Source organism: Eretmochelys imbricata, chromosome 20 (assembly GCF_965152235.1).
Source record: "Eretmochelys imbricata isolate rEreImb1 chromosome 20, rEreImb1.hap1, whole genome shotgun sequence".
In the NCBI taxonomy this organism is placed as follows: domain Eukaryota; kingdom Metazoa; phylum Chordata; order Testudines; family Cheloniidae; genus Eretmochelys; species Eretmochelys imbricata.
In genome coordinates this window covers 9,681,822-9,708,026 of record NC_135591.1, presented here as the reverse complement: position 1 = coordinate 9,708,026, position 26,205 = coordinate 9,681,822, and the positions used below count along the sequence as shown (strand labels likewise).

Genomic DNA, 26,205 nt, shown 5'->3' with positions numbered 1-26,205 from the left:
GATCACAAACAGGGCGCGCCCAGCCAGGCCATCCTGCGCCAAACCTGGCTCAGCCCAGGCCCCAACCCCTGGCTGCATGGCCAAGTCAGTGCCCTCCAGACCCCCCCTTCCTCCCTCCCACTCACAGAACTGCCTGCAGTAGCCGTGCTGCTCTCCCCCCCGCTGGCCTGGCTGGGACACTGCAGGTCAGGGCGGGAGGGGTCACAGGCAACCAGAGCAGTGACTCTGTGCATCACGAAAATCTCCCAGGACCTGGGTAAGGCGGGTTTGGTCCTTAGCACAGCACAGCTCCCAGGCCTGGAGCCTCCCTCCCACCTCATGGGGTGCGCGACCCTGTGCGGCTGGCTGAGTGCCCCCTGGGCACCAAGGGAGCAGGGGATGGGCTGGGAGAGGGCAGTAGGGGCCACACCTGCGAGCAGGATGAGAGGAGATGTTAGACAACCCCCAACCCTCATGAGTGATGGGTCTGATCCCCCACTACGGTCACGCCTGGTCTAGGCCCTGATCCCCCATACTCCTCCGGGTCCTGGGGCAGGTCCTTGACCTGGCACTGGTCTCTCACTGTCTCCAGCTGGTGGGGGGTGGGGTTGCTGATGGCACTAACGCCCCTGCCCAGTGACTACAGAGGCAGGACGAGGCTCCGAGCTGAGCCAGGGGAGCAGGGTGCGGGAAGGGTAGGAGAATGGGGCTCTCTCACAGCCCCTCGTCTCCTTTCACCCTCCAACAGGGCGGGGGACAGGGAAGACACTGCCACTGCACCCCCAGCTGTTGGCACAGACTAGAGGGTGCCAGAGGGGAGGCCTGGCTTGGCCTGTGGGACAAGCCTACAGCAGCTGCTCACACAATAGGGGCAGCGGGACATGGGGAACTGTGTAGGTTCTGGGGCACGGCTGGGTGAGCCAGCACTGCACCAGCAGGGGGCGACCACAGGCCAGAGCAGAGCTGCCCCATGCCCTGGTCCAAACACTCCAGCCACTGCCCCACCCTCCTCCCGGGGGCCGGGAGGGGAGGGAAGAGGCAGGGGTGGCCAGGTGACTCAGAGCCAGGGACCTGCAGCAGGGCTGGAGGGGAAGCTGGGGAGATCCCACTCCCTGGCGCCCTGGGCCCACAGCCACCCACCCCACCCCGTCCGTGAACAGCAGCAGAGACCTCGGCCAGCCTTTGGCAATGCACTTCATTAGCCCAGGCACATGCCCAGCAGGGCAGTAGCCGGGGGCGGGGGCAGGGCCAGCACTGACTTTGTGATAATGGGAGGGGGGGCGGGCCTCAGAGCTGCGAACAAACAAACTCTCCCCCTGTGCCCCCCACCCCCCGGAGGACACTCCCGGTAAAGGAGGTCACTGCCTTTATCTGGGATCACTCCTGCCAGCGCTTGGCCCAGCACAGCCCTGCTGGCGGGCAAGAGGGAGGGGACCTCTAGGGCCCGTGGGATGCAGGGGGTGAGGCTTGGCTCAGGGCTTGATCAGACCCAAGGGGGCTGGAGCTGGCTGCCTCAGATGGAGCTGGGGCTCCAGGTGCCCAGGAAAAGGCAGTGGGGGGGCTCTGATACCCAGGGAAAGGCAGTGGGGAGGTGTCTGCCTCTGGGCAGGGGCATTTGATCCAGGCCCATCAGGTGGCGAGCCCGCTCTGCCCTGCTGCTAGGGTGACCAGACAGCAAGTGTGAAAAATCAGGACGGGGGGGTAATAAGAGCCTAGATAAGAAAAAGCTCCGAATATCAGGACTGTCCCTATAAAATCAGGACATCTGGTCACTCTACCTGCTGCTGACCAACCCTGGACGCGCCTCCTACGCAGTCCTGGCTCCACCCCCACTTACTTGGGCACTCTGACTGCAACTCCTGCTAGGACCCCTCCCCCCTTCGGGAGCCAAGGTCCTCACTGGGGGACAGGACCAAGAGGCCAGGATGCCAGGCTGTGATGGGAGGGGTGCAGGGAGCCAGGGCTGGGCCAGCACCCCAAGGCAGTGAATGGGGATGATAGGGGGCAGAAGGGGGATTCTCTTTAACCCTTTGCAGACTGGACAGACACAGCCTGGGGCTCAGTGGCTGGATCACATCCCCCCCAAAGCCAGATGCTGGTAGCAGCCTCTGCGTGCCCCGCATCACTGGCAGAGGGGTGACAGGAGGGTGAGGGGGAGGTGCTGTGCTTTGGGTCCCAGGCAGGGGAGGTAGGAATGGCTGAAGCTGTAGATAATGGAGCCTGACTCTTCCCCTATCCCATCGGGGGGAGGGTAGCCATAGGGCACAGAGGGCGACAACCCTAGATGTTGTGTCAGAGGGAGGGAGCCTGGCCTGACCCTGCCCTAACAGCCAAGCAGCCTGGGGGGCCCGTCCCCTCTCCCGTCCCTCCCCCAAGAACCGACACCGCTGCCAGGAGTAGGGGGGAAAGTGCCTTGTTAAGAAGAGCAGGTTGAGCTGGGGAAAGCGATCTGTGGGGGGCAGAGTCTCTGGGGGGAGGGGGCTCCTTCTAGGCATCCCCAGGTGCCTCATGGTCGAGGGCTTGGACATCATCCAGGAAGCACTTGGGAGTCAGGATGTGACTGGAACCTGGGGGAGAGAGAGGTGGTTGGCAGCGGTGGGCACAGTGGGGCGGACATGAGGCTAACAACACCATCTCCCCCATCCTTGCAGCTGGACCCTGCTCTAGTGCGGGGTGAGGCTGTCTCCTACCCCCCCATGGCCTGGCACTGCACCCCTAGTCCCGCTGTACCCTGCACGGCCAGGCAAGAATCCATGCGCTGACAGTGTTCCTCATCCTTGGGTCTTAGAGGGGTGTGTGCAGGGAGTGAGCCATATCCCTAGCGGTGTTACTGGGGGTGTCTGACTGGGCCCCCACACAAGGTCCCTGGGCAAAGAGAGACCTGAGGAGCCCAGGACCAGGAGATGAGGTGGCTAGATACAGGCCATGTGGGGCTGCTGGCAGTTGGGGAAAGCGTATCTGTTCCCATGCCCCCTGGGTGCGGGAGGACAGAGGTCCCTGTTGGTGCTGGGCGTGCAGTTCTAGGGTCTCCCCCTTCCAGGGGTTCCCGACTGTCCCTGACCTGGGCATTCCAGTCACCCTTCCCCCCAGGACTCGCCCCACTCACCGATCACCACCTCCCACTTGCCCTCGGTGGCCCGGGTCACTTCATAGGCGCAGCGCATCTCAGACATGGACACCCCACCCAGCACGTAGATGATGAGGCGCGGACCGGTCCGGTACTCAGCTGCTGGCTTGTTCTTGTGCCAATGCCCGAAGCGGGCGCTGGGGGGAGAGAGGGGCTGTGTGGATACCAGGGGCTTGCTGAGGGGATGCCAGGCGGAGGCGCAGGGCCTACCCCCCAGCCTCCTCCAGGCCCTGCCCAAGGGCGTGGGACAGGAGTCCCAAAGCAGGCAAGAGGAAGTAGGGGAGGGTGGTGTCTAGAGCTCGGCCAGTCCCTTTCCTCCATCCTGGGCCCTGGTGTGTTGAGGGACTGCTGGGGTGCGGGGGACATGGTAAGAGCGGTCCAGAGCTCCAGCTATTGGTCACCCCCCACCTCATAGAGAGCAGGGTCCTCTCCACACACTCCCAGGCACAGAGGCTATACGCCGGGGGGGGGCGGGGGTGTCAGGGCTCTGCCCCCCACAGCCCAGCCAGGCTCAGCCTTACCTGACAGCAGCCTGGGAGCTGGTAGTAGGGACAGGGTCTGACACGAAGGGCCACAGCTTCTTGTCCAGTTTGTCCTCAATGATGTCCTGGCGGGGAGTTGAGGGAGGACAGGTCAGCAGGGGCCAAGCAGCAGGAACCTCGGACCTGGTGGCCAAGCCAGGCCCCATTGGTGGGGAGGAGCTGGGAAGGCTCCTCACTGAATGATTGACAGTCCCTGGGGGGAGCAGCTTGGGGCCCCCTTTCCAGGGTGGGGCATGGGGAGCCAGCAAAGAGCACGCTGACTCCTCCAGTGATGACCCCCCAACTCCCCACATCCCCTCAGCTGCTCAGTGCCCTGCTGTGAACTCCTCACCCATCCACCGTTATGGGGAGGGCAGAGACCTCCTACAGCCGGATCCAGGGCCCCACACTTGGGTGGGGGGGAAGCAGGGGGCTGCCCTCAGTGCCCCTTTCCTGCTGCGGGCAGATTCAGGCTCTGCCTCTTGCTCCATGAGGTGTGTCCCAGGCACGCAGGGGGCCCAGGCAATGATACATCCTAATGCCACATAATAGGGGCTTTTACATTAGTCCGCTGCATTGACTTGTACAGGGAAGCTTAAGGCCTGCCAAGCTGTGGCTGGCGCAGAGGGGGGCACCCCTGATTGGATTAGGCATGGGACTGAGATTACCGCAACTACCTGTCCCAAAATCCCACAGGAGGAACCATCACAATGCTGGAACAGGGGCCTGGGAGCCTCCCACCTGTGATCTGCCAGGGACAGGAGCTCGGGCGGGGGGGTTAATTCTTGGTCTGGAGGAGCCCCAAGCCAGTAGGTTGAAGGCAACTAAGTGTGCCCCCCACCCCCTTGAGGAGTGCCCCACAGGACAGGGTGATGAGGGGCTCAGCCCCCAGCAAAGGTGGGGGGAAGGAGTGACTATGTCACCTCTCACAAGCTAAGCAGGTTTGGGCCCAGGCAGTGCTTGGATAGGAGACCTCTAAGGAAAAGCCACTGGGTGCTGGGGGGTGCGAGTGAGTCGGCAGAGGGTGCTCTATGACCCCAGTGCGGCACTAGGGGGTGCTGTACTGCAGGGAGTGAGTTGGGGGGGGGTCTGCAGGGGGCATGACCAGTACTGTGCTGCAGGAGTTCATCCGTTAGATGAGAGTCACACAGCTGCTCCTCACTGGAGGTTAGATCAAGGACCTTGCAGCCATTCAGATTCCAGTACCAGTCATGACAGTGTGCTGCCTGGATCCCCTGCACTTCCAGCCCCACACACTGATCACCTCCTGCCCTAGACTCTTGGGCAGCGCTGCTGGGCGGCTGTTAATAGCTGCCTGCCACTCCTTAGGAAGAATTCAGCCCCGGTGAGGGACCCCTGTATAAACCGCCCGTGCCCAACCCCAGAGGTGGCAGCATCTCAGCACCGGGTAAGACAACTCCCCTGCACTCGTGTCTATGATTGAAGACTCCTAAGGACGGCAGCAGGAGAGGACTCGCTGATGAGCCCCTCTCATGGCTAGAGCCCTGCACAGATACAAAAAAGTGTGGATGTGCATCAGCCTGTGATCTACAAGCCGCCTTTTACCTGTATCCGCATCCTCACCGGCGGCAGCTAGCGAGGGTGGGGAAGGGGTCTTGCAGGGAAGGAGCAGCGTGGAGGGGGCAGGGTCTCGAGGAGAAGGGGCAGTGTGGAGGGGGCGGGGGCTTGGGGGAAGGGGTGTCTCGTCAGGTGCCGCTCCTGAGAGGTCACGAGCGTACACGGCAGCAGCAGAGCATGTTGCATCACAGTGGGGTGGAGGGGTGGGGTGCCAGGGCCTCACCCTCTCCAATCCCAAATCCTGCTGCCCAGGAGCTGGTGGGGACACTGGTGCTGCTCGAGCTGCTGGACAGGAAGCAGCGCGGCGGGGCGAGTGGGTGCCGGACAGCCCCGACTCCGACTTGTCGTCCAGCCACTGGCTGCGGGCCAGCGGCCCCGAGTGCGCTGCGTGCCCCGGGCTGCCTGAGCCGGACGCCACGGGCCAGGCGCTGCTGGGGAGTAGAGCCCTGCACGGTTGTATCTGCAGCCGATCCACTATCGGCAGAAACGGGGCGCAGATATGCAGGGCTCTACATATGGTTGACCCCAAACCGACCCCTTCCCCTTGGGCCCAGCCTGCCAGTTGCAACCCCACCCCCAAGGCCAAGAAGCAGAAGGCCCAGTACCTCCATGACATCCTTGAGCATGGGGGTCCAGCGGGAGAGCTGGTAGGTGGACTCCAGCCGCACCTTCCTCTCCGGTCGCAGCTGCCCGCTCTGGGGGAGGAAGGGAGAGGAGGTGAGAGGCAGCAGGGAGGAGGTGCGGGGTGGGAATGGGGGCAGACAGGGAGAGCGTGGCCTACCTGAGTCGCTCCAGCCGGGCTGGCAGGGGAGAGGCAGAGAAAAGAACAGAATGGATCACTCAGAGAGAGAGAGAGAGAGAGAGAGAGAGAGAGAGAGAGACACAGACAGACAGACAGACAGAGAGAGACAGACAGACGAGTGAAGAGAGACTGATGGGAGAACAGAGCTGCTTCCCCCCATTCGCCACATGGCCACCCCATGCAGTGGTCACCAGCTCCAGCTCCCTGGTGATCTGAGGTCCTGATCCCCAGAGTCCTCTGCAGGGGCAAAAGAAGTCACCCCAGATGGGGAGTAACTTGGGGGTCACCCTCATATGGGGAGGGTGTCACCCCACTGTACAGGGACAGAGGCCACCTCTGTGCTGGGAGTAGGTCACTGCCATAGGGGGGCACCTCCAGGATGGCCTGGGCTCCCCTGTGCAGCACAGATCTGCCCCCTGGCATGGGTACAGCTGCTGGCCCCTGGCCCCAGTCCCTTACCCCAGGCGTGAGAGAGATGCCCAGGAGCTGCATGTTGTGGATGATGTCTCTCTGCTGCTGGATGTTGGCATGCTGGATCAGCTTGGTGAGGTTCTCCTCGCTCACACCTGCACGGGGACAGACAGGTCAGCCCTAGCACCCCTGGGACACACCCACAGCCCAGGCACATCAGTCTGTGGCCCCAGGAGTCCTAGTTCGCCGATCAGATCCTGAGATCCTGCTCTTCCCACCCCTCTCAGAGCTGGGGGTAAACCCAGGAGTCCTGGCTCTCAGCACCATCCGCGCTAACCCACTGGACCCCACGCAGTTAATGATCGAATTTTGGTTCTTGCTGCTCCTCCCTCCACAGGTTCCCTCGGGCGCTGGCGGAGGGGTCTCTCTAACTCCCCCTGACAGTGCAGTGGGCTCTCCCTCCTGCGGCCAGTCAGGTGCAACACGCTCCCTCCCCCTCCCGCCCCCCCAAACCATTTACTGCTGCTTAGTGCAGACGGGGAGGCCTGGCAACTCCACAGCACCCCCTGGCCAGGAAACTGGGCAGCCGGGCAGCCAGAGGAGCCCCATGAGGGCACCCTGGCCTGAGCAATGGGCCCAGGGGCAGTGCCTGAGCAGGGTTACAGGAAGGGCCTCGGAGCAGGGCCCTGCCCCACCGAGCCAGCATGGGGCAGGAACGGATGGGGGAAGAGGGACTGTGCCAAGTGTCAGTGGGGTTCCCCAGGCCCTGGTGAGTTTGGGGAAGGGGCTGGATGCAGCAAGAAGCAGGGAGCTGGTACAGGGATGACACAAGGAGTGGGCAGGGGACTGGTCGCAGGAGGCTCAGAGACAGAACATGGTATCTGAGCAGCCTGCAGAAAGAGAGGGATGTCCCTCCTCCCTGCAGAGAATGGGCCGGGGGGCTGCTCCAGGTGTGTGTCTCCATTTCCCCTCCCTGCAGAGAACGGGCTTGGGGGAGCGTGGAGGGCGGACACTGCTCGGAAGGCAGCAGCAGGGAGCAAAGGCCGCCAGGTCCGAGCCCAGGGGGCAGTGCGGAGCGTGGGCACAGCGCACTGCCAGGCTCGCAGGCACCGAGAGGTGGGCAGAGGGGAGACAGGGCTGTAGAGCCAGGCTGGACACAGGCCCTGGGAAGTGGCTGGCCGGGAGGTGCCCTACATGGCTGGGGGGCGTGCCACTCTGAGCAGTGCTATTCCCCCCCAGCCCCACAGGCCTGGGCCCTGCCTCCAGGAATGCCCCCTGCAGCAGCAGGCCCCCCAGTGCTCCCCCTGCAGGCCTGTGGCGTTACCATTCTTCAGGAAGATGTAGAGCAGGATGATGCGGATCTTGTCGTAGGCCTGCACGCTGGGGTCCAGCAGGACGGGCACGATGATCTTCATGGGGTCCTTGATCTTCTCTCCGTCCACGTCCGTTCCCATGGCCAGGTCCTGTAGGGGGAGGGGGCGCACACACAAGGCCCAGGTCAGGCCGCTCTGCTTCCTCCCGCCCCTGCAGCAGGATGGGAGCAACGGGCCCCCAGGGAGTAACCCGAGCCGCATGTCACCCTTCTACACCCATGTTGCTGCATGGGGGGGGGGCTGGCCCTGGCTCCAGCGAGCCTGCAGCTCTGAGACCCCTCTCTCCGGGCTGAGTCCATGAGCCAGACTCTGCCCCCCAGCCAGGCTCTGCCCACAGACCCACCTGCTCCACGCTGCACAGCTTCTCCACCGTCCCTTTGAAGTGCCGCATGCAGTGCTCGGCCAGGTTCAGGTGCGTGGAGTACTGCGGGGAGAGACCGGGGCACGGGGGGAGTTTACTGCATCACCGACTGGTCCAGAGCACCCACACCACCCAGTCCCCAAGGAGAACCCCTCAGCTAGAGGAGCAACCCCAATAGGCTGTATAAGCAGAGTATATAGGGATTGTTTTGCCCAGCACTGACGTGCAGCCACATCTGGGGTGGGGTGGGGTGGGGCGGGGCGGGGCAGCTGGAGGGACAGGTCAGCAGCTGTCATCAGGCAGTAAGGCAGTCCCATCACTGGGGCAGGGCTCCTGCCTAGACCTGCACAGAGCCCCCCAGAGTGCCCTGCCCCCCAGGAGAGTCCCTACTGTCCCTCACCAGCCCCACAGAACACCCTGCACCCCCATCAGCCCCACTGAATGCCCTGCCCCCGCCCACTAAAAGCCCCAGCCCCGTTACCTTGTTCAGCTCCTTCTGATACTGGGGCATCTTCTTCAGGATCTGGGACAGGTCCTTGATGTTGGCCTGGAGGGAGGCGGTGGTGAGATCCCGGCCCCTCCCAGCGCACGGAGCCCCCTGCAGGGCAGAGGCCTCACCTGGGGACAGCCACAGCAGCCCAGCCACGTGTGCCAGGGTGGGTCACTCAGGCCACATGTGGCTGCAGCTTGGGTTAGACCTGCCCTTCCCAGGCCAGCTGGAACGAGATGGGATCCCTGCAACCCGAGCGCCCCTGAAGGTGTAAAGTGACAGCAGGCCGGGGAGATGCCAGCGTTGGCTCCCTGCAGCTCTCCCTGCGCGGACCCAATCCTGCTGTCTGACCCTGCCCCATGGGCCTCTGCCCTCCCCCACTGTGGGGAGCTCCAGAGCTCTGGCTGGGGGGCAGGGGGCTCCACATACACCTCTTAGCCCTTTACAGGCAAACCCCACCACCACCACCAACCCCTCCTGGGGCAGCAGGGCAGCCTCCCCTCCCCATCAGTGGCAGTGGGATGGGTCCCCCCGTCCCTCCTGCCTGAACTCCCCAATCGCTCCCCCCAGCCCCCACCGCACCTTGTCCGTGGTCAGCCTCTTGCTCTCACAGAAGGTGCGCAGCAGCTCCGTCACCTTCCTGCAGCAGGGAGAGGGGTCAGGACGGAGCCAGGCACTGCCTTGGAGGTAGGGGGTACCCTGTCCTATGCTAGAGGGGATGGAGCCCCCGCCCCACGGGCACCAGGGTTCTTGCCTCGAGAGCCTCAGATGGGGCATGGGGAGCGGGGGGGGGGTGCCTCTTTCCAAGTTATCCCAAGGCAGACAGTTCAGTGCACCTCTGGGGGCTCCCGGCGCCCTGCTGGGGGGGGCCTGGGGGCAGTGGCAGCCCCAGCAGTTCTGTGAGGGACTCACTCAAGGGGGCTGTGAGGTGCATGGGGAGACCCTGGGATCAGGGGAAGACAGTGTCCAGGGGGATCCCCGAGAGGAGATGTGGACAGTGGCTCTGGAAGGGAGCACTCAGGGGTTCTATGGGGAGAGGGGCTGAGTCCAGGGGCTCTCAGCAGCCAGAGAGGAGTATGTCTGAGGGACAAGCCCCAGCACTGGGTGGGAGGGGGAGGGAGAGGGGGAGTCCTGGCACTGAGCAGGAGAGGGGTGTGTTGCGGGGGGGTGTCCCTGCACGGGGTGAGAGAGGAGTGTATCCAAGGGGGAGTGGTGTGTCCGAGGGGGCCCCAGGGTGGGGAGGGGTGTGTCTGAAGGGGAGGACAGGGAAGTCCCAGCACTGGAAAAGAGGGGGAGGGGTGTATCAACGGGGTAGAGGGTCCTGGCACTGAGTAGGAGAGGTGTGTCCAAGGGGGGAGGTCCTGGCAGCGGGTGGGGAGGGCTGTGCCAAAGTGGGGATAGAAGGTCCCACCAGTGGGCAGGGAGGGGAGAGGTGTGCCGAAAGGGGGGGGGGTGCGTAGCGGGTCCCGGCACTAGGCAGGGCATGGAGGGGCATGTCCAAAGGTCCCGGCCCTGGGTGGGGGACAGAGGGGTGCGTCAGGGGGCAGGGCCGAGCGCGCTCACTTGGAGACGTCAGCGATGTGCATGTGGCGTAGCTGCACCCAGAGTTCGTCGTCTTCGTCCAGCAGCGCCACTTTCTCCCGCGAGTCGCTGATGCCCGTCGTCTCGTACCTGCAGGGGGGAGATGGGGTCAGGCTGCGGCACCCCTCGCCCCAGTGTGGGGGCTGCGGAGCAGTGCGGGTGCCTGGGCCACATCCCCCCCAGCCCGCCTGAGGAGGGGTGCGGGGCGCCCCCTGCTGGCAGCCAGGCCCTACTTGTAGGTGTCTTTCTCGATGCTGAGCAGGTCGTAGGCCATGGCCTGGTAGGTGAGCTCGTGCAGCAGTGGGGACACCAGATCGAAGCTTCGGTCCACGATCAGCAGCTGAGAACGGGCTTTGTCGGGGCCCTGGGGCAAAGGAGAGAGAAACCCGTCACCCCCTGCTCTGGCGGAGGGTTCCTGGCCTGGCTTACATGGCACAATCCAATGGGCCCTGGTGGCCTGAAACATCACCACCTGCCCTCTCTGTGGCCCAGCCCTCAACCCCAGGGGGAAGCCAAGAGACACCCCCCAAGCTAACTGGGACGTGCCCTGGAGTCCTGCCCTGACTGGCAGGGAGAGCTCCCCACCCAGCTGCGCTGCAACGCCCCCTTGTGCAAATAGCAATGCCCCCCTCCCCCAAGCACACTCTCTGCTCGTGCCTCTCCACCAACGGGAGCATGCCCCTTACAAGGCAGCCCCCTCACTGCCCCCTATGCTGCATGGGGACGGGGAGGGGACGGGGAAACTACACCAGAAGGGCCTGGCTAGTCTATCATTAACCAACACCAGGCCCAGAGACTCTTTGATACAAGGTCCCAGTGGGGGACGATGGGATGTTATCCCTATGCCCCACCTTGCATCTGAGCTGGGACCCCATATGAGCTCTAGCTCCCCAGTCCCAGCCTGGGTGGCCCCCCAGCATCCAGTGGGACAGAGACCACTCAAATGGTCAGCATCTCAGATCCACACCATGGGGGGGGCTGGCCCAGCCCCCGCTTCCTGCCTGATCAGCATGCACTGCCCTCTTTGTGCAGCAGGTGGCGATAGGAGACCAGCCCTGCGCTCTCATGGCAAACGGTTCTGAAACCGGCTCCAGCAGCCCCAGTGGAACCCAAGCCCACCCAGGAGCACCTCGGCAAGGGGCTGCGTCTGCTCTTTGCTGGGTAGCACAGACAGTCGGGGGTGAGTGGGGTGGGGACGTACAGCCCCTGAGGCTACCCCAACTGTCCCACCTCAGTATGTGGCCCGATTTTCAGCCACGCTCGGGAGCAGAACGTCGGACCGGCCACCACCCACCCGCCTGGCAGGTCTCCACAGCCTCTAGGTAAATGGGTTGAGGCTGACGGGGGAGCGCCTCTCTTGGAGGAGTATCTGGCCCCCACCACTGTAGCACTATCATTGCTGCATCCTGCCCCCACATGCACGTGGGGCTGGGCAGGGCTGTCACCCCATTGCAGAGGGGGACGGAGGCCCAGAGGGGCTGGGTGACTCACCCAAGGTCACACAGGGAGTCTGTGGCAGAGCAGGGACATGAACCCAGAGCTGGCGCCATCATTCCTCTCCAGCCCTACCCAGCCTGGATGGGTTGCTATGCCCAGCCCCCACCCCCACCCCCCACAGGACTCTGCTCACACCCTTTGCCAGTTCGGCTCTGCTGGAGGGATCCCCGAGTGCAGATGGGGGCTGGCGTAACCACCGGGTCACCCCACCCTGCCCAGAGCAGAGGGGTGGTTAGTGCACTGGTGGGTGCCACAGCACTGCCTGTCCCAGCTACCCCTCAGGGCTGGCAGCTGGGAAACATCAAGGCAAGAGGGACTAGTGCAGACAAGGCCCCAGGGTGCCAGGACTGCGGGCTGGGTGGCTTTGGAGACCTGACTGCTAGAGGCCATGCTACAAGAGACCCTGGGGTTCTTTCTGCGCCAGCTGGCAAGGCAGGGGCACATTGGACTGGCCAGCCGGGATTGTGCTGCATGGAGCCAGCATTTCATTGAGAGCAGGGGCTTGAGTCAGCACCCCCAGCCCCGCAGTGGGCGTGCTGTCTGGATTCTATTGAAGGGGGCTGGGCAGGCAGGACTCCTGGCTCCTATTCCTGCCTCTGCCACCTACTCCTGTCACGCTGCTCCATGCCTCAGTTTCCCCCGTGTAACATGGGGATAGTGCTTTCACCTGTGACAGGGAGGCTTGGCAAGAGGGGGGACTCACGGGAGTAACAGCAGCAGGGTGTGCACAGAGCAGGACTTTGATCTTTGCTAATCGCAGGTGGGGAGGGCAGACGGGGGCTGGAGCTCCAGTGGTTAACAAGCATGCTGTCAATCCCTTCCCTGTGTAGATGGTTTGGGCAGCCAGGTGTGTGCCAGGTTCCACTCAAAACTACAGCAGCTGCACTGCTTCAGTGGCGATGCCTTTCCCATACCCCCGAGCCACGCAGTTGCACGGACCCAATTCCTCATGTAGACCAGGCCTCGGCCTGATCTTGGTCAGTTCTCAGGCGAGAGCTCCCAGCTTCCCCCACTTATCCCCCAGCTCAAACCTTCCCAACCCTGTGTGCTCGAGCTAGGGGCCCTGCTGGGAGCATCCAGCCAGGAGCCATTGGAGCCGGCACGGTCTTTCTGGCCCCCAGGCTGATCTGGGTTGGATTCTCTTCATTTCACCAAGACAGGGAGGTGACACCCCCACCCCCGGCATGACTCTTACCTTCCCCAAGAGTCCTTCCCCTCCACCCCTGCCAGAGAAGCCATGAAATATATAGGGAAATGGAGGCACGCATCAGATTCATAAAAGATATTACAAACATTCCCAGTTGGTCACAGGTGCACAGTCTCCCAGCAGCTCGGCAAAGGCTGGAGGCAAGAGCAGAGGCAACAGGATGGAGAGATCTGGGCAGGCCTTGGATTTTATGTCACTTTGCTTCTCCTAGGGGGGCAGGAGCTACTGGGTTTCCCATGTGAGAATCCAGGGAAGGGGGTGTTTGCAGCTCCCTTCTGCTGGGAGTGGGACAGGGATGACAGGAGCTGGGGGAAGCCTACAGGTGAGGGCTGACTATGGCTAAGGCTCGGGAGAGCTGGGTTCTATTCCTGCTCTGACAGACTCCCTGTGTGCCTCAGTTTCCCCATCTGTAACACAGGCCAACCTGCCTCCCCTGGGAGGCTGAATTCATTAGTGAGGTTCCGATACCATGGTGATGGGTGTAGGAGCACACACAGACAGGAGTGTCCAGGTGTGGAAGAAGCTCTGTGTGCGAAGCTTAGTTCTGTGACCGAACTGCCCTGTTTATAAACAGAGACTGTGCTGGGCACACACTTCCCCGGTTGGTGCCTCAGTTTCCCCATCTGTACCGAGAGGATAATGACACTGGCCTTTGTAGAGCACTTTGAGATGTGCTCATGACCAGCATTAGAGAAGGGCTGGGGCCATTAGTCCAGCCACACAGGGAATGCTATTGTTCTGCCAGCCCCTCAGGATCTCCAACGGGGGTCTAGATCCCCCTGCCAGGATCTCCAAGGAGGTTCTAAATCACTCCTCCTTCCTTCTACTTCTCATGCGCTCCCCCCACCCCCAGGGGTGTGGCCGGCACAGCTTGCTCACCTCGCCCATGCTGGGGTTGTCTGCCTTGAATGCGTTGAGTTTGGCCAGCACAGCGTGTGCCAGGTGGAAGTTATCTTCATGGCCCCTGCAGCAAAGACCAACCCTAAGGGTGAGAAACAGCCTCTCCCGCAGGGGCACCTGCACTTCCAGTAAGGGATGACCAGGTACCCCCTCCCTCTGGCACACACACTTCCCATAGGGTATAGCTGGGTACCTCCCCATGGCACACTCACTTCCTATAGGGGATAGCTAGGTACCCCTTCTCACTTTCTGTAGGGGATGGCCAGGTAACCCCTCCCCCTGGGCACACTCACTTCCTGTAGCGGATGGCTGGATACTCCTTCAGGGTTTCACACAATGTGGCAATCTGCTCTGCCAGCATCTCCATCTGCTTGTTCTTGTCCAAGGAGCGGAAGGGGCTGAAGCAGTTGTGGAAGGTCTGGGGCCCGTCCAGGGAGTACACCTGCAGGTTTGGGGGTGAGGCAGAGATCAGATCCTGGCACCTTGCGTTCCCCCCACACTCCAGCTAACTTACCCCATAACCTCCAGGGCCTGGGGTGCCAGGGAGGGACCATGGACAGCGAAAAGCAGCCTTCACCCCAGATATGCTCTTCCTGGCCTGACTGCCCCCGAATGATGGCACAGCTCTGACCCTCCTCCCCATGGCACTAGCCCTGCCAGGCATGCCATCCCCCATAGTAGTGCCCTTCACTTGCTCAGTGGCCAAGACTGGGCTGGTGCCACCTGCTGGCAGCCAGGCCAGCTGTGCCTCACACCACGCCCTTAAGATGGGCAATTGACCAGGCCAGCCTGGCGGAGCCGTAGCAAGCCCCTAGTGAGGGAGAGATCCCTTTGCCAGTGCCACTCCTGTTGTGGTAGAGGGATAGTGGCCCAGAGATTCATGCACCAGCCTGGGATGAAGATGCCCCAGGTTCAGGTCCTTACGTGGCTGCAGACTCTCGGGTGCCCTCAGGGGTGTGTCTCTGCCCTGGAGAAGTCAATGTTGGGGGAGGGGGCTTGGCCATGCTTCTAGTCTGGCGAAAGCCCCAGCATAGCCACGGGCAAACCCGGCATCAAGGCACGTCTGCCGCTGTCGCTTATTTCACTGGCCGAACAGAACGAGCCACTGGGGCAAACGTGCTTGGACACCAATAAATAGTATCGGCCCACGAAGGGTTTGCTGGCGCAACGGGACGGGTGAGCCAGCAAAGCCTCCTGACGGACACTCAGCTTCTACCAGCCAAAGCTTCTCTTGGCACAGCTGGCACCGGTACCCCAGATGAAATCAGCTAGACTGGCGAAAGGACTGCTTTGCCAGCGTAACGGCACCTACCCAGGGCTCTGCCAGCACAGCTGCATCAGTTACAGGGGGGATTTTTTCTCTCATGTCCCCGTAACAAACCCATACCAACAAAGCTTTTGTGTGTAGCCCAGGCTCATGTCTCTCTGTGCCTCAGTTTCCCCAACAATGCAATGGGGCTGACAACACAGCCCTGCCCCTCAGGGGTGTGAGGGGGGAAATCCACTGACAACACAAGGAGGGGATGGGGTGGTTGGGTAAAGGGCAGGTGTGTGGAGTATCGGCCTGTGTCTTGCAGGCCTAGTATAAACCATCAGTAAGAGCTGGTAAACCCAAAGAGGCAGGACCCTCCTCCCCCATACATCTACCATCCCCACAAGGTGCAAGCCAGCGATTCCACCTCTCACAGGGTGTGAGCAGCCAGCTAGTCCCTGCTGCCCTGTGCTGGCGTCAAACCCGGGCCCTAGAAGGGAAAGGTTCCCCCCCCCCCCCCCGGAGCCACGTGGAACACTAAGGATGGGGTGTCGTACGTCACCATCCACCCCGGGGCCTGCTCCTCCAAAACCCAGCTACCCCTCACCTGGCTCTCGTAGGGCAGGAAGGCCATGTTGATCTCCTTGAGGGTTTTGATGGCCTTGATGATCCGTGACTTGCTCAGCTCGTTGAACAGAGGTTCAGGACAGGCTGCGAGTGACAGGCACAGGGCTCAGAACCCCCAGCACAGCACCAGCCCCCCAGGACAGGGCCAGGACGGGCACAGCAGGGGCAGTAGTGCTGCACACCTGTGGGGAACCTGGGCAAGCCAGCAGGGCCACACAGGAGTCAACGATGAGTCCAGCCCCCCTGAACCAGAGTCATGCCAGGTTCTTGCCTTCTGCAGCATCAGCAGTGAGGGGGAGCCACAATCTCCCCGACACAGCCCCTCCTGTCTCACACCCTGCCCTCAGCCCCCCCGCAGGGCTGAGTAACTGGAGTCTATAACTCAGGATGATGCACAAGGAGAAACGGGGACTTGGGCTCCCCCTGCCGCTGTAATGGGGAGAAGCAGATCTGACCCTGACACACTGGGTATTCTGGTGCTGTCCCATCCCCCAACCCGAGTTGGGACTGATGGAGCAATGCATTCAGGGAACGGTAGCCAGAGGCTGCCTTTCTGGGCGCACGCTGCAGATGTCTGTGAGCCGTGCTGGCTGGAGGCAGGCCCATGGAGGAGAAAGTGGGGGAAGGAATAGGTGGGGTCGTTCGGTCTGGCCTGCTGGGGCTGCATCCCCCTGCAGGAGGGCAGAGCGAAATCAGGGGGCTGCGCACTGGCCTGCCGGCAGAGAGAGACCCCCACCCCCAGGCTCCAATGAACCGCTGGCCAGGCTCCCAGCTTGGGGATCCCCCGACCCCTGATACTCACTGTCGATGAAGAAGACGTGAGCTGCCTTGTAGGTGAAGGTGGGGGTGCCCTGGAAGTCACCGATCAGAGCCTGCACCGACTGCAAAGGGGGAAGAGGGGGGTTGTCAGCATCAGTCGAGGCCCCTCCCTGCTGCCCGAAGGTCCCATCCCATCCCCAGCACCTGGGGACTCAGGACCCAGCACGATGCCATCGGGAGGTGGGCTGGTTTTCACCCCCCTGGCTCTGGGCTCCCTCCCTGCCTGGAGCAGGGCGTGTGCCCATGTGCCCGGGACATCCTCAGGGCCCAGCCACATCTCTTGCTGGCACACAAGTGTCCGTGCCCGGCCAGAGATGCGGCCTGGCATTGCCTTGCTGCTGAACTAAGTGGGCTCTGAGCAGTGCCCAGGGAACAGCCGGCCGAGCAGCAATCCCAGGCAGCTGCCATCAGGGCCCGCTCCCTCCCCGGGCGCCATGCCGGGCATCTGCAGCTTCGCCACGCCAGCTAGCCTGGCAGGGTGTTTGGAACCTGTTCAGACCCCTCGACCGGCCATTGTGACAGGTGAGAACCTGGCTGTCCTGTCCCAAGCCCCAGGCCCCAGCTCACAGTCCTCTCCTACAGCGCTCCCTCCACGGGCAGCCCCTGCAGGTTCTGGGCTTCACCCTGCCCCGTCAGGGCCCCCTGCCCCTGGTCTCCCTCCACTCGCCTCCCTGCTGCAGATTCAGGAGCCTCCTCCCCCACAGCCCCTGCTCCCTGAGCCTCTGCCTCAGCGAGTCTCCTTCGTTTTGAGTCTCAGCTGAGGTCGCCTCTCTCCGCCTGCTGCACCTGCCCATCCAACCCCCACAGGACTGCACTGCGGAGAGGTCTGGGGGACAGTCTGTGCCTCACATGGCAAAGAACACAAAGCCCAGCTCCGGGGAAGCAGCTTCCTGGGGAGCCCTGACTGGCCCCATTCCCATCCTGACGTTGTGCTGCACATCCCCCTGGACAGCGCCACCTCCAGGCAGCACTAGGAGCTGTCCCCGGGGTCTCCCCTGCTCCCTATCCAGCTGCCCCAGGCCCGAGCTCCTACCTTCTCCACTGGGCTGAGCAGGTAGATGGCCTCCAGGCTGGGAATTGGCTCCCGGCGCTTGTTAATATCTTCCACAACTAGGAGAGAGCAGACACTGGGCGCAGGTCAGTGTGTCCTAGCCACCCGCCCCATCCGCTCTCCACCAGGATGTGGGGAGGGGAAGCCAAGGGGCACAGTGATGTTCGCTGGCAGCAGGCCGGGGCGTTCCAGAGGCGACAATGCAGCAGCTGCTTTGATGTGGGGCCGTGGGCTGCGATGCTGCCACAGTATGGAGCAGCGAGGGAACGTCCCTCTGTACTGTGCTGGGGGCACCCCGCTAGAGTGCTGGCTCAGCTCTGTGCCCCTCAACCCCAGGGCTCCTCCACCCTAGAGCAGGGAGCCAGCATTCCCCCTCCCCAGCCAGGACCCTGCCCACAGCATGGGGGAGGAGCAGCGAGGAGTTAGCGGGAGTCTGAGAAAAGCGGTGAAGAGGCTCCACGGGCTGAAAGTGTCGGGCTAAGGGAACTAGACCTGGCTGGGAAGGTACCAATAGCAAGGAGGGCGTCTAGGAGGCTGCAAAGGAGGGAAACTAGATGCAAACGTGAATGTAGACAAGTCAACTCCCCGAGTGCGAAGTGTATGCAAGGGGAGGGGAGCCCTGGTAGGGGGAGCAGATGGGAGGGAGGGGCCACTCACTCGTGATGCCTTCAGCCAGGATGTCGGACATCTTGCAGCACGACGAGAGGATGCGCATGCTGGGGTGGTCCATGATCAGCACCTGGGGCAGCGAGAGGGGAGCGCTCCACTTCAGATGAGCTAGTCACTGCCCTGAGCACACCACCCACCATCATCATCCGCGGCACAGCCAAGGGAGCAGAGCGACTGCTAACGGCGGAGCTGACGGCTCCCGGCCCAGCCCTTTCACAGCAGAGCAGCAGGGCCGGTACCAAGCCTGCGCTTGGCTGAGCTGACCGTGCTAAGGCCTGCGTGAGGAGCTACAGGGAGAGCGGCTCCGAGCAGAGTGGCTGGTACGAGAGGTAGGAGACAAACCTGGGACACCCGGCCATTCAGAATGGTTCCATCCTCCTAGACTGGGGGAGATCAGCCTCTTCGCCCAGGTGACAGGGTGAGTGCAAGAGGCAGGGACAGAACCCAGGAGTCCTAGCTCCCAGTCTCCTGCTCTGATCCACCAGATACCTGCTCCCCTGCCCTCGGGCAGAACAGGATCAGGGCACGGAGAAATGGAACCAGGGGAGTCTCCATGTTCCCCTCGGAAAGCCCTGTAGGCCATTGGCCCAACATCTCCACCACCTTCCTGCCGTGCCGAATGACCCCACTGCTCCACACAGCCCAGCATCCCACTGCACCAGATCTGGCCACTGGGCAAGCTAGTTCCCTGTGCTCCCCCTGCTGCACCGGCCTCGCCCCGTGCTCCACACACCCCAGCCGAGTCCATGCCAGGGGCTCAATAACCTGCCTGCCCAATGGTGCATACTGCCCCCATGCTCCTCCTCCTCCCACCCAGGCTAATTTGCTGGGCCAAGTGGTCTGATCCGGTGTAAGGAGGGGGAAAGGGGAGGCAGGAAGTTACTGGGCTCACTGGGCCCAGTGGTCTGATCCAGGGTGTGTGTTTGGGGAGATATGGGGCTAGCTGGACAAGCTGGGTCTGATCCAGCGCAGTGGGAAGGCAGACATACCCAAGCCTAGCTGGGGGCGGATGATGGGCTAGACAGAGCAGGGATCTGATCCAGCCAGGAAAAACTCAGGTGTGAATCTCAAGAGACTGGAGGAGGAAGAGCATGATATATGGATACAGCATATCCCCAGGGCAGCAGAATCGGCCTGCTTACCTTCCATTCTCCTTCCTTCTTCACGCTGCGAATGACGCCGCTGAGGATCTCTGCGAGGGAAAGAGACGGGGATTAGTGGTGGGGCTCGGACAGGATGGCTGTGCCCTGAGCCAGGACCCACTGGCTGGTGGAAGGACCCCTTGGGGAAGTGCCTCAGAGGCTGCTTTCAGGCCAGATAGCGTTGTGCTCCTAGCAGAGCCCCCAGTCAGCGATCGTGGTGGGGTGACAGGCTAGATGGGCCATGGGTCTGATCCCCCTTCCTTTCTGCCAGGCTGGATACGAGTGCAGCTGAACTAAGGATCTGGCCCCGTGCAGTAAGAGAACAGATCCTGCCTAGCACCTCTCGACTGGAAGGGATCCAGGGACCCTCTACTGCATGTGGGGAACAGCAACACAACAAAGACTTCAAATCCTGAGTCCTGCACATAGAATCCCTCCAAGGCATGCCCCCGCTCAGGGAACTGCCGGCCTGTCTCCTGGGCACCTTCCACGGCCAAGCGAAGCAATTAGATAGTCAGCTCTTCGGGCCAAGCACCATCTTTTTGTTGTGCTCAGCACAATGGTACCCTGACCCATGACTGGCGCTCCTGGGTGCTACCGTAATACACCTAATAAATCATGTACAGCACCTAGCACAATGGGGTCCTGGCCCACGACTGGTGCTCCTGGGCACTACCGTAATACGCCTAATGAATAATGTACAACGCCTTGCAAAATGGGGCCTTGGTCCATGACTGGGGCTCCTGGGTGCTACCATAATACATCTGTTTGTTTTACCCCTACGAAGCACCTGATTCTGGCTGGCCCCATAGGGCAATAGCCCCAAGACCCTGACCTGCGCTCTCACTCTCACTCCCGGTAGCGGGTGTGCATGAGTGCACTGCCCAACACACTATGTTTCCCCCATAACTCAAGCAATGCCTCTCCCTACCCCACCTCTAGCCCATCAGGGCTTGGCTGCTTGGCCCTAATGAGGCTCCAGGGGCTATTCTGCACCAGGACGCGCTGGCCTCCCTGCTGCTTTCCTGCAGTTCCTTTACACCTGCGGCATGCGGACGCCCCGTTCACTGGGGCACGTGGGGCTTGAGTGCACGGTAAGGGGCTGGCAGCACAGACTGGATCCAGACATGGCGAAGGCAGACACGAACCTGCTTTCTCCACGCAACTCCGCCCAGGCATTTCGACCCTGAACTGCAGCTACACCCCCCTCCCACGCCAGCCCTGGGCTGCCCCCACCAGCTGTGCCAGTGCCCCTCACTACTGACTGGAGCCCTTGTTACCCCAGCCCTTTCTTCTCCCCCATTCCCAGCTCTGCCAGTGCCCCTCACTCCTGTCCACAGCCCCCTGCTATGCCAGCCCTGGTCTGTCCCCCACCGGCTCTGCCTCACTCCTGACCTGCAGTTATTCCAGTCCTGGATTCCCCGCCTCACGGCTCTGCAGATGCCCCTCACTCCTGTCTGCAGCCTTCTGCTATTCCAGCCCTTTGCTCCCCCCCCCCCCCCATTCCCAGCTCTGCCAGTGCCCCTCACTCCTGTCCGCAGCCCCCAGCTATCGCAGCCTTGGGCTCCCACCCACTCCCAGCTCCGCCAGTGCTCCTCACTCCTGACCTGCAGCTATTCCGGTCCTGGGTTTCCCCCCTCACGGCTCTGCAGATGCCCCTCACTCCTGACCCGCAGCCCCCTGCTATTCCTGTTCAGAGACCCCTCTTGAACCAGGGCAGTATGGCCCACCCCAAGTCTTCAAAAGCCAGGTGTCAGGCCCTCCTAATTGTGCAATTTAGTGAGGAAAAGCTAAGAGAAGAGCTAAGGATTATTAGCACCACCAGCCGTCCTGAGCTGCGGGCCACTTTTGCTCGGTCCCCGTTCTGGGGGCAACCATGGAACATCAGAACTGAATCCACTTTCCAAGGGCCTTTTAAACCCCAGGTCTGTGGTCTGGATTTAGCCACAGGCCCCGTCCACTGCAGCCTGGGCTGGAGATTCAGCAGTGGGTTGGGCTTCTGAAGTAACACAGCCCTCACAGCGGGTCACGCCAGAAGACAATGACTAACACATAGCAACTAACACGGCAGAGTCCAGCATGCACAAGGCAGCGGAGGCCATGCTCATCAAGTGTAAGCCCAAAGGAGCTGCAGCCACCCCTGGCCTGGGCTTCCGGCCTGTCCCACTTGAGGAGACGAGAGGACTGGGTTTGCTCTTCTTAATGTCCAGCAGCCAGCACGGCAGAGGCAGCCTCGGCACTGGATCCACCAGCGCTCGCAGGGCTGGCCTGGGGCTGTGGCTATAGAGCTGCACCCGTCCCGGGAACAAATTATCTTTGCAGCACAACCCATGTTTGTATCGGCAAGTCATTTCCTGCGCGGGGGTGACTCGTGGCTGGGCAGAGCAGAGATAAAGGCAGCAGGCAACTGCCTATGGCCATGGTTTCCAGAGTCATGGGAAGCTAAGATCTAACAAGCTGCCCCCTGGCCCTGCAACCATGCAGACCTCTGGGGAAGGTCCCAGGGAGGGGGCAGATGGCTCAGCCCTGTAAGCCCAGGCACCGATCAGCAACCAGTTGCTGCAGCACAGAGGTGGTGGGAGATCGGTCACAGAACAGACCCAGACCAACAGTGGGGGCAGCACCACTAGGCAGAGGAGAGGGGCCAGCAGTTGCATGCTCCATGGACAGGTTCATGGATGCTACTGGAGTGTCCCAGAGCTGCAACCTCTTCCCCCACCACACACACACCTGGGATGGCAGGGGCCATGCTCAGTGCTCCAGTGGGATCCAGAGGGACTTCCTGGAACCCTGATGCAACCTAGTAGGAGCCAGAGACTGGTGGGCCCATTCCCTTCCCTGAGTTTTCAGCTCAGCCTGAATCCCTCAACACAAGGTTGGAGAACAGGGAAGGGGGGGGTTCGCTCAGAGAATGTCTCACCCAGCCCCTGGGAAAGAGGTAGAACCCATTTTTCCATATAGGGAAACTGAGGCAGGGGGTGGGTGAGGACTCACTGAGGTCACACAGCGATGCAGTATATCCATTTTGGCCATATTCAGGCACCCAATGAGATCATTTGCTGCCCCCTCACCATGCTCCCCAGATCTCCAGGGAGCTCCCAAGAGAAGGTGCTGTCAGCAGAACAGAACTCACTAATCATTACTAGCCTAGACTGATTGATCGATGACCAGTCCTGCCTCGAGTCAGCCAGGCCCCCACCGCCTGCTGGAAGCAGACGCACTCTCTGACACCCCGAGATGGGCATGGGACTGGCACAATTCTCGCCACAGCCCGGAGGGGACACATGAAAACAGGGACTTAACCACAAGTTCCAGGGTAACATCCACCCTGCCAAAAGTCACCTCCACAATGCACAGAGATCAGCATCCAATTCCCTTGGGCCCCCTCTCTCGTGAGAGAAGCCCCTGAATACACACTATCATTGGCTATGCCCCCACATCCCTTTCTACAGCCACTAAGATCTCAGAGTGTACTCTCTGCCTGGGCAAAATGCAGTCACCTCTGGGAAGGAGAGCAGCCGCCAGCTAGCTGTGCAGCAAGGAGAGGGTTCGGAAGAGCACACTGGTGCTGGTCTCCAGAGTGTCACCCCGAGGCTGTCGGCTGAACGGGTTCATTCTTGGCGAGTCCCTGGGGCACCTGGCACTTGGGGCATGCCAAGTGCCGGTGCCAAGCCCAGCCCACGCGTCATGCCACACAGATGCTGTGTACAGAAGAGCGAAGCTGCTAATGCACTAATGGCCTTGGCACAGGACTGGGCCGGGGATTAGCGACCAGCCATGCTGCTTCTTCCAGCCGCCCCGTCATCTGTCAGGAACACCCTGGCTCACCGGGTTTTGGCTCGCCTAGGCCTGTACTTGCTGCTGAGGATCTGGTGCCTCAGCCCCACCAAAGCCTGACTCCCTGGATCTCTTGCTGAGAGCCACTGAACTGCCCCCACCAATGCATTCACTCAGGCCAGCCAAGAGCCATGTGCAGGGAAACCTCCTAGGCACTGCCACCCCTGCCTGGGTTCAGACTCCTCTCCACAGCTCTCTGCCTCCCGTCCCACTGCTCTGGGCCAGCCAGGCCCCCAGCTCACAGAGACCAGCATGACCAGGAGGGGACACATCTTGAAAGCACTTTGTGACTACAGAGCCTAAGTCATTCAGGAGCCTCAGGCCACGGGCTTTAGGCGCCTAGATCACTTGTGGAATTTTGCAGATTTGTAACCAGGAATCAGGAACATCGCCGTTATGGACACAGAGTTCCTTGCTACCGACAGCATCTCCTGGATTAGACCCTACCCTGACACCCCGTCCATTCTGCATGGACGCCAGAAGTCCCAGAGTACCATAGGCCCCACCCCCACTCTGGCCCTGCCCCAATGCCCCACCCATGCCTCGCCTCTTCCCGCCCCACTCCACCCTTCCCCAAGGTCCTCGCCCGCCGCCCCTCACTGCCCTCCCCCAAGCCTCTCCCCCAGCCACCAAACAGCTGATTGGCAGCGCTGCTGAGCACCCACTGTATTTTTTTTGCATGGGTGCTCCAGCCCCAGAGCACCCACAGCGTGGGCACCTATGCAGAGTACTGGTACCAATCAGCCTGAATCTCCCCTCCTCTCCTCCAGGCTGTTGCTGTCCACCCCAGAGGTTGGGGCTTAATCGAGTCAAGGTCCAGGGCTCGGTCCTTCTCTCCAAGGCACTCCCTAGCCTCAGCCCAGGATGCCTACCAGAGCCTAAAGCCCCGAGATGGGGACCATGGTCGACAGCACAGCTTGTCAGGCCCCAGGGCGCTTTCTGCCATGAGGGTGAAGCTGTGCAAGAGACAGGGCTTCCCTAGGGGCTAGTCCCAGACAGAGGAACCACCCGCCACATGAACTAGAGACCATCCCAAACCTCCCCATTTCCTGCTCCAAGTGCCAGGTGCCCTTCTCTGATATAAACACAGAGCAGTGTGGACAGTTAAACAACCCTCCACAGCACACACAATTCTCCTCGGAAGGAGAGCGATGAAAGAATGAACCTCACAAGACGGAGGTTAGTCACAGAACTTGGTGAACGACTTGGAGGTGCTGAAATACTGCAAAGATGAGAACAGAACATGCCACATGACCCCCTCTCCACTGTGGACTGACCTGAGCCCTAGCAAACTCAGCTCCTAGCAGATGGAATGACTGGCTCTGCACAGCCCAGCTCATAGAATGCTCTAGGGCGACGGGAAAACACTAAGGAGACAAAGCAGCAGGAGGAAATCGCCAATGAGAAGGAGCAACAGGGTTCATATCAGATCCAGAACTTTCCACTTAGACCCAGCAGGCCGCAAAGCAGCCTCCAGAGGGATGAACACCAGCCTGGGAGTCCGGACTCCTGGGTTCTGTTCTAGTCCCAGCTCTCTTAGGTATCTACATGGCCCTCATTGCTCTAGGATCAAGCACAGGGGCTGTTGCTGCCCAAGGCCGAGATGGAAATGGAACCTGAGCATCAGGCCATGGGACCAAGCCCTGTACACGTGCCTAGGGAGCAACCACTTGCTGGCCCCATGGCACCCACCAGGGACTTTTCTGCTATCCTGTGGCCTTTACAACCACCACCACGTGTCAGTCGGGGGCGGGAGCAAAGTAGCATCACGCAGCTAATGACGGGAATTCTCGCTATCATATCTGACCTGGGTCATTCTGCACAGGATCCCTCTACCCTCACAGCGTGGACAGGATCAGCTAAAGAGTGTCTCCTACCAGGCAGCTATTAGTAGCCCCCAAGTCCCCACTTCAGATGGAGGGTCCCGTTACACTAGGTGTTCTACCTACACACAATGAGACAGTGCCTCCCCAAACAGCCAAAGGGCGGGAGAGGAAACTAAGGCACAGAGCGAGGAAGGGGCTTGCCCAGGGTCACATGGCAGGTTGGTGGCAAAGCTGGGAATAGAACCCAGGTGTCCTGAGCACCACCCGGCTGGAACACAGGGTGGACCCAGCAATCAGCGCAGGCAGAACTACCAAGTGACAGCATCTCCTCGTGCTAGCACAGGCTGGCTCCAGGGAGCAACTCTAATGGGAGGAACAATTTGACCCAGCCTGGTAAGGGGCTCGAGTTCAAATTGTACCTTCATCGTCTCTACACCAGCCACCTTTGTTCCTTCCAGGGGCCTTCTGGGAAATCACCCGAGCAGTGTGTGCAAGAGGGTCCCCTGCGCCGAGCAAGCAAGCAGGCATCCCATCCACATTGTCCTGAGCGGCCACGTCAATAACGGGGGAAAACAACATCCTGCTGCTCGAACTCCAGAGCACCCTTCTCTCAGCTCCAGCCTTAATCCTCAGGCTGACCAGGCTCTGCGGGAAGGGAAGCCAGGGCTTGGGTCCCTTGGCAGCACTCAGGAGAGAGCAGCTGTCCTCTGATCGTATGCATCAGCCCTCTCAATAGCCTTGCTCCACTCCCGAAGGTGAGTTAAAGGAGCACAGGCAGCTGGCTCGCCACACAGGTGGCGTATCATTTCTAGATCCAAGAGCTGTTTCCGTGGGAGACTCGCTGAACTAACTGCAACGTTCTGCACCCCTCTTGTCCTCGGAGCCATCAGCCTCCCTAAACTGCTGCTCTTCTGTGAGCGTCCCCCACACCAGCCCTGCCAAGGCATGATCGCACTGGAGATGGGACGTGGTCACAGGGCCTTTGTGAGCCCCGTCATGAGCTGCGTGATGCAGGCTCTGCCTGCCCTGCTGATCTGCTGAAGGCATCCGAAAGGGTGCACCGATGGCGGGAGTACGAGCGTAGCCTGCAGCTGCATTTCCCCTGCTCAGGGCAGGTCTGCGCAGCTCTGTGGTGAAGTGCCAGTGGCCAACCTG

The 26,205-nt window shown here is 61.5% G+C and overlaps 1 protein-coding gene across 1 annotated transcript in view; it reads right to left on the bottom strand.

Annotated features, from left to right (window-relative positions):
- Positions 1–2,376: 2,376 nt before the first annotated feature.
- LOC144277659 (syntaxin-binding protein 2-like) overlaps positions 2,377–26,205 on the bottom strand; it is a 37,136-nt gene continuing 13,307 nt past the window's right edge. The window contains exons 2-19 of the mRNA XM_077838592.1: positions 19,388–19,437; positions 18,234–18,315; positions 17,559–17,635; positions 16,509–16,587; positions 15,687–15,790; positions 14,121–14,269; positions 13,807–13,891; positions 10,457–10,587; positions 10,206–10,313; positions 9,225–9,282; positions 8,634–8,699; positions 8,135–8,215; positions 7,743–7,881; positions 6,467–6,573; positions 5,811–5,900; positions 3,628–3,713; positions 3,086–3,243; positions 2,377–2,546 (exon numbers count right to left, since the gene is read on the bottom strand). Of these exons, the coding sequence (XP_077694718.1) occupies positions 2,467–2,546; positions 3,086–3,243; positions 3,628–3,713; positions 5,811–5,900; positions 6,467–6,573; positions 7,743–7,881; positions 8,135–8,215; positions 8,634–8,699; positions 9,225–9,282; positions 10,206–10,313; positions 10,457–10,587; positions 13,807–13,891; positions 14,121–14,269; positions 15,687–15,790; positions 16,509–16,587; positions 17,559–17,635; positions 18,234–18,315; positions 19,388–19,437 (1,730 nt within the window). The 3' untranslated portion in view covers positions 2,377–2,466. The remainder of the gene's footprint in view (positions 2,547–3,085; positions 3,244–3,627; positions 3,714–5,810; positions 5,901–6,466; positions 6,574–7,742; positions 7,882–8,134; positions 8,216–8,633; positions 8,700–9,224; positions 9,283–10,205; positions 10,314–10,456; positions 10,588–13,806; positions 13,892–14,120; positions 14,270–15,686; positions 15,791–16,508; positions 16,588–17,558; positions 17,636–18,233; positions 18,316–19,387; positions 19,438–26,205) is intronic.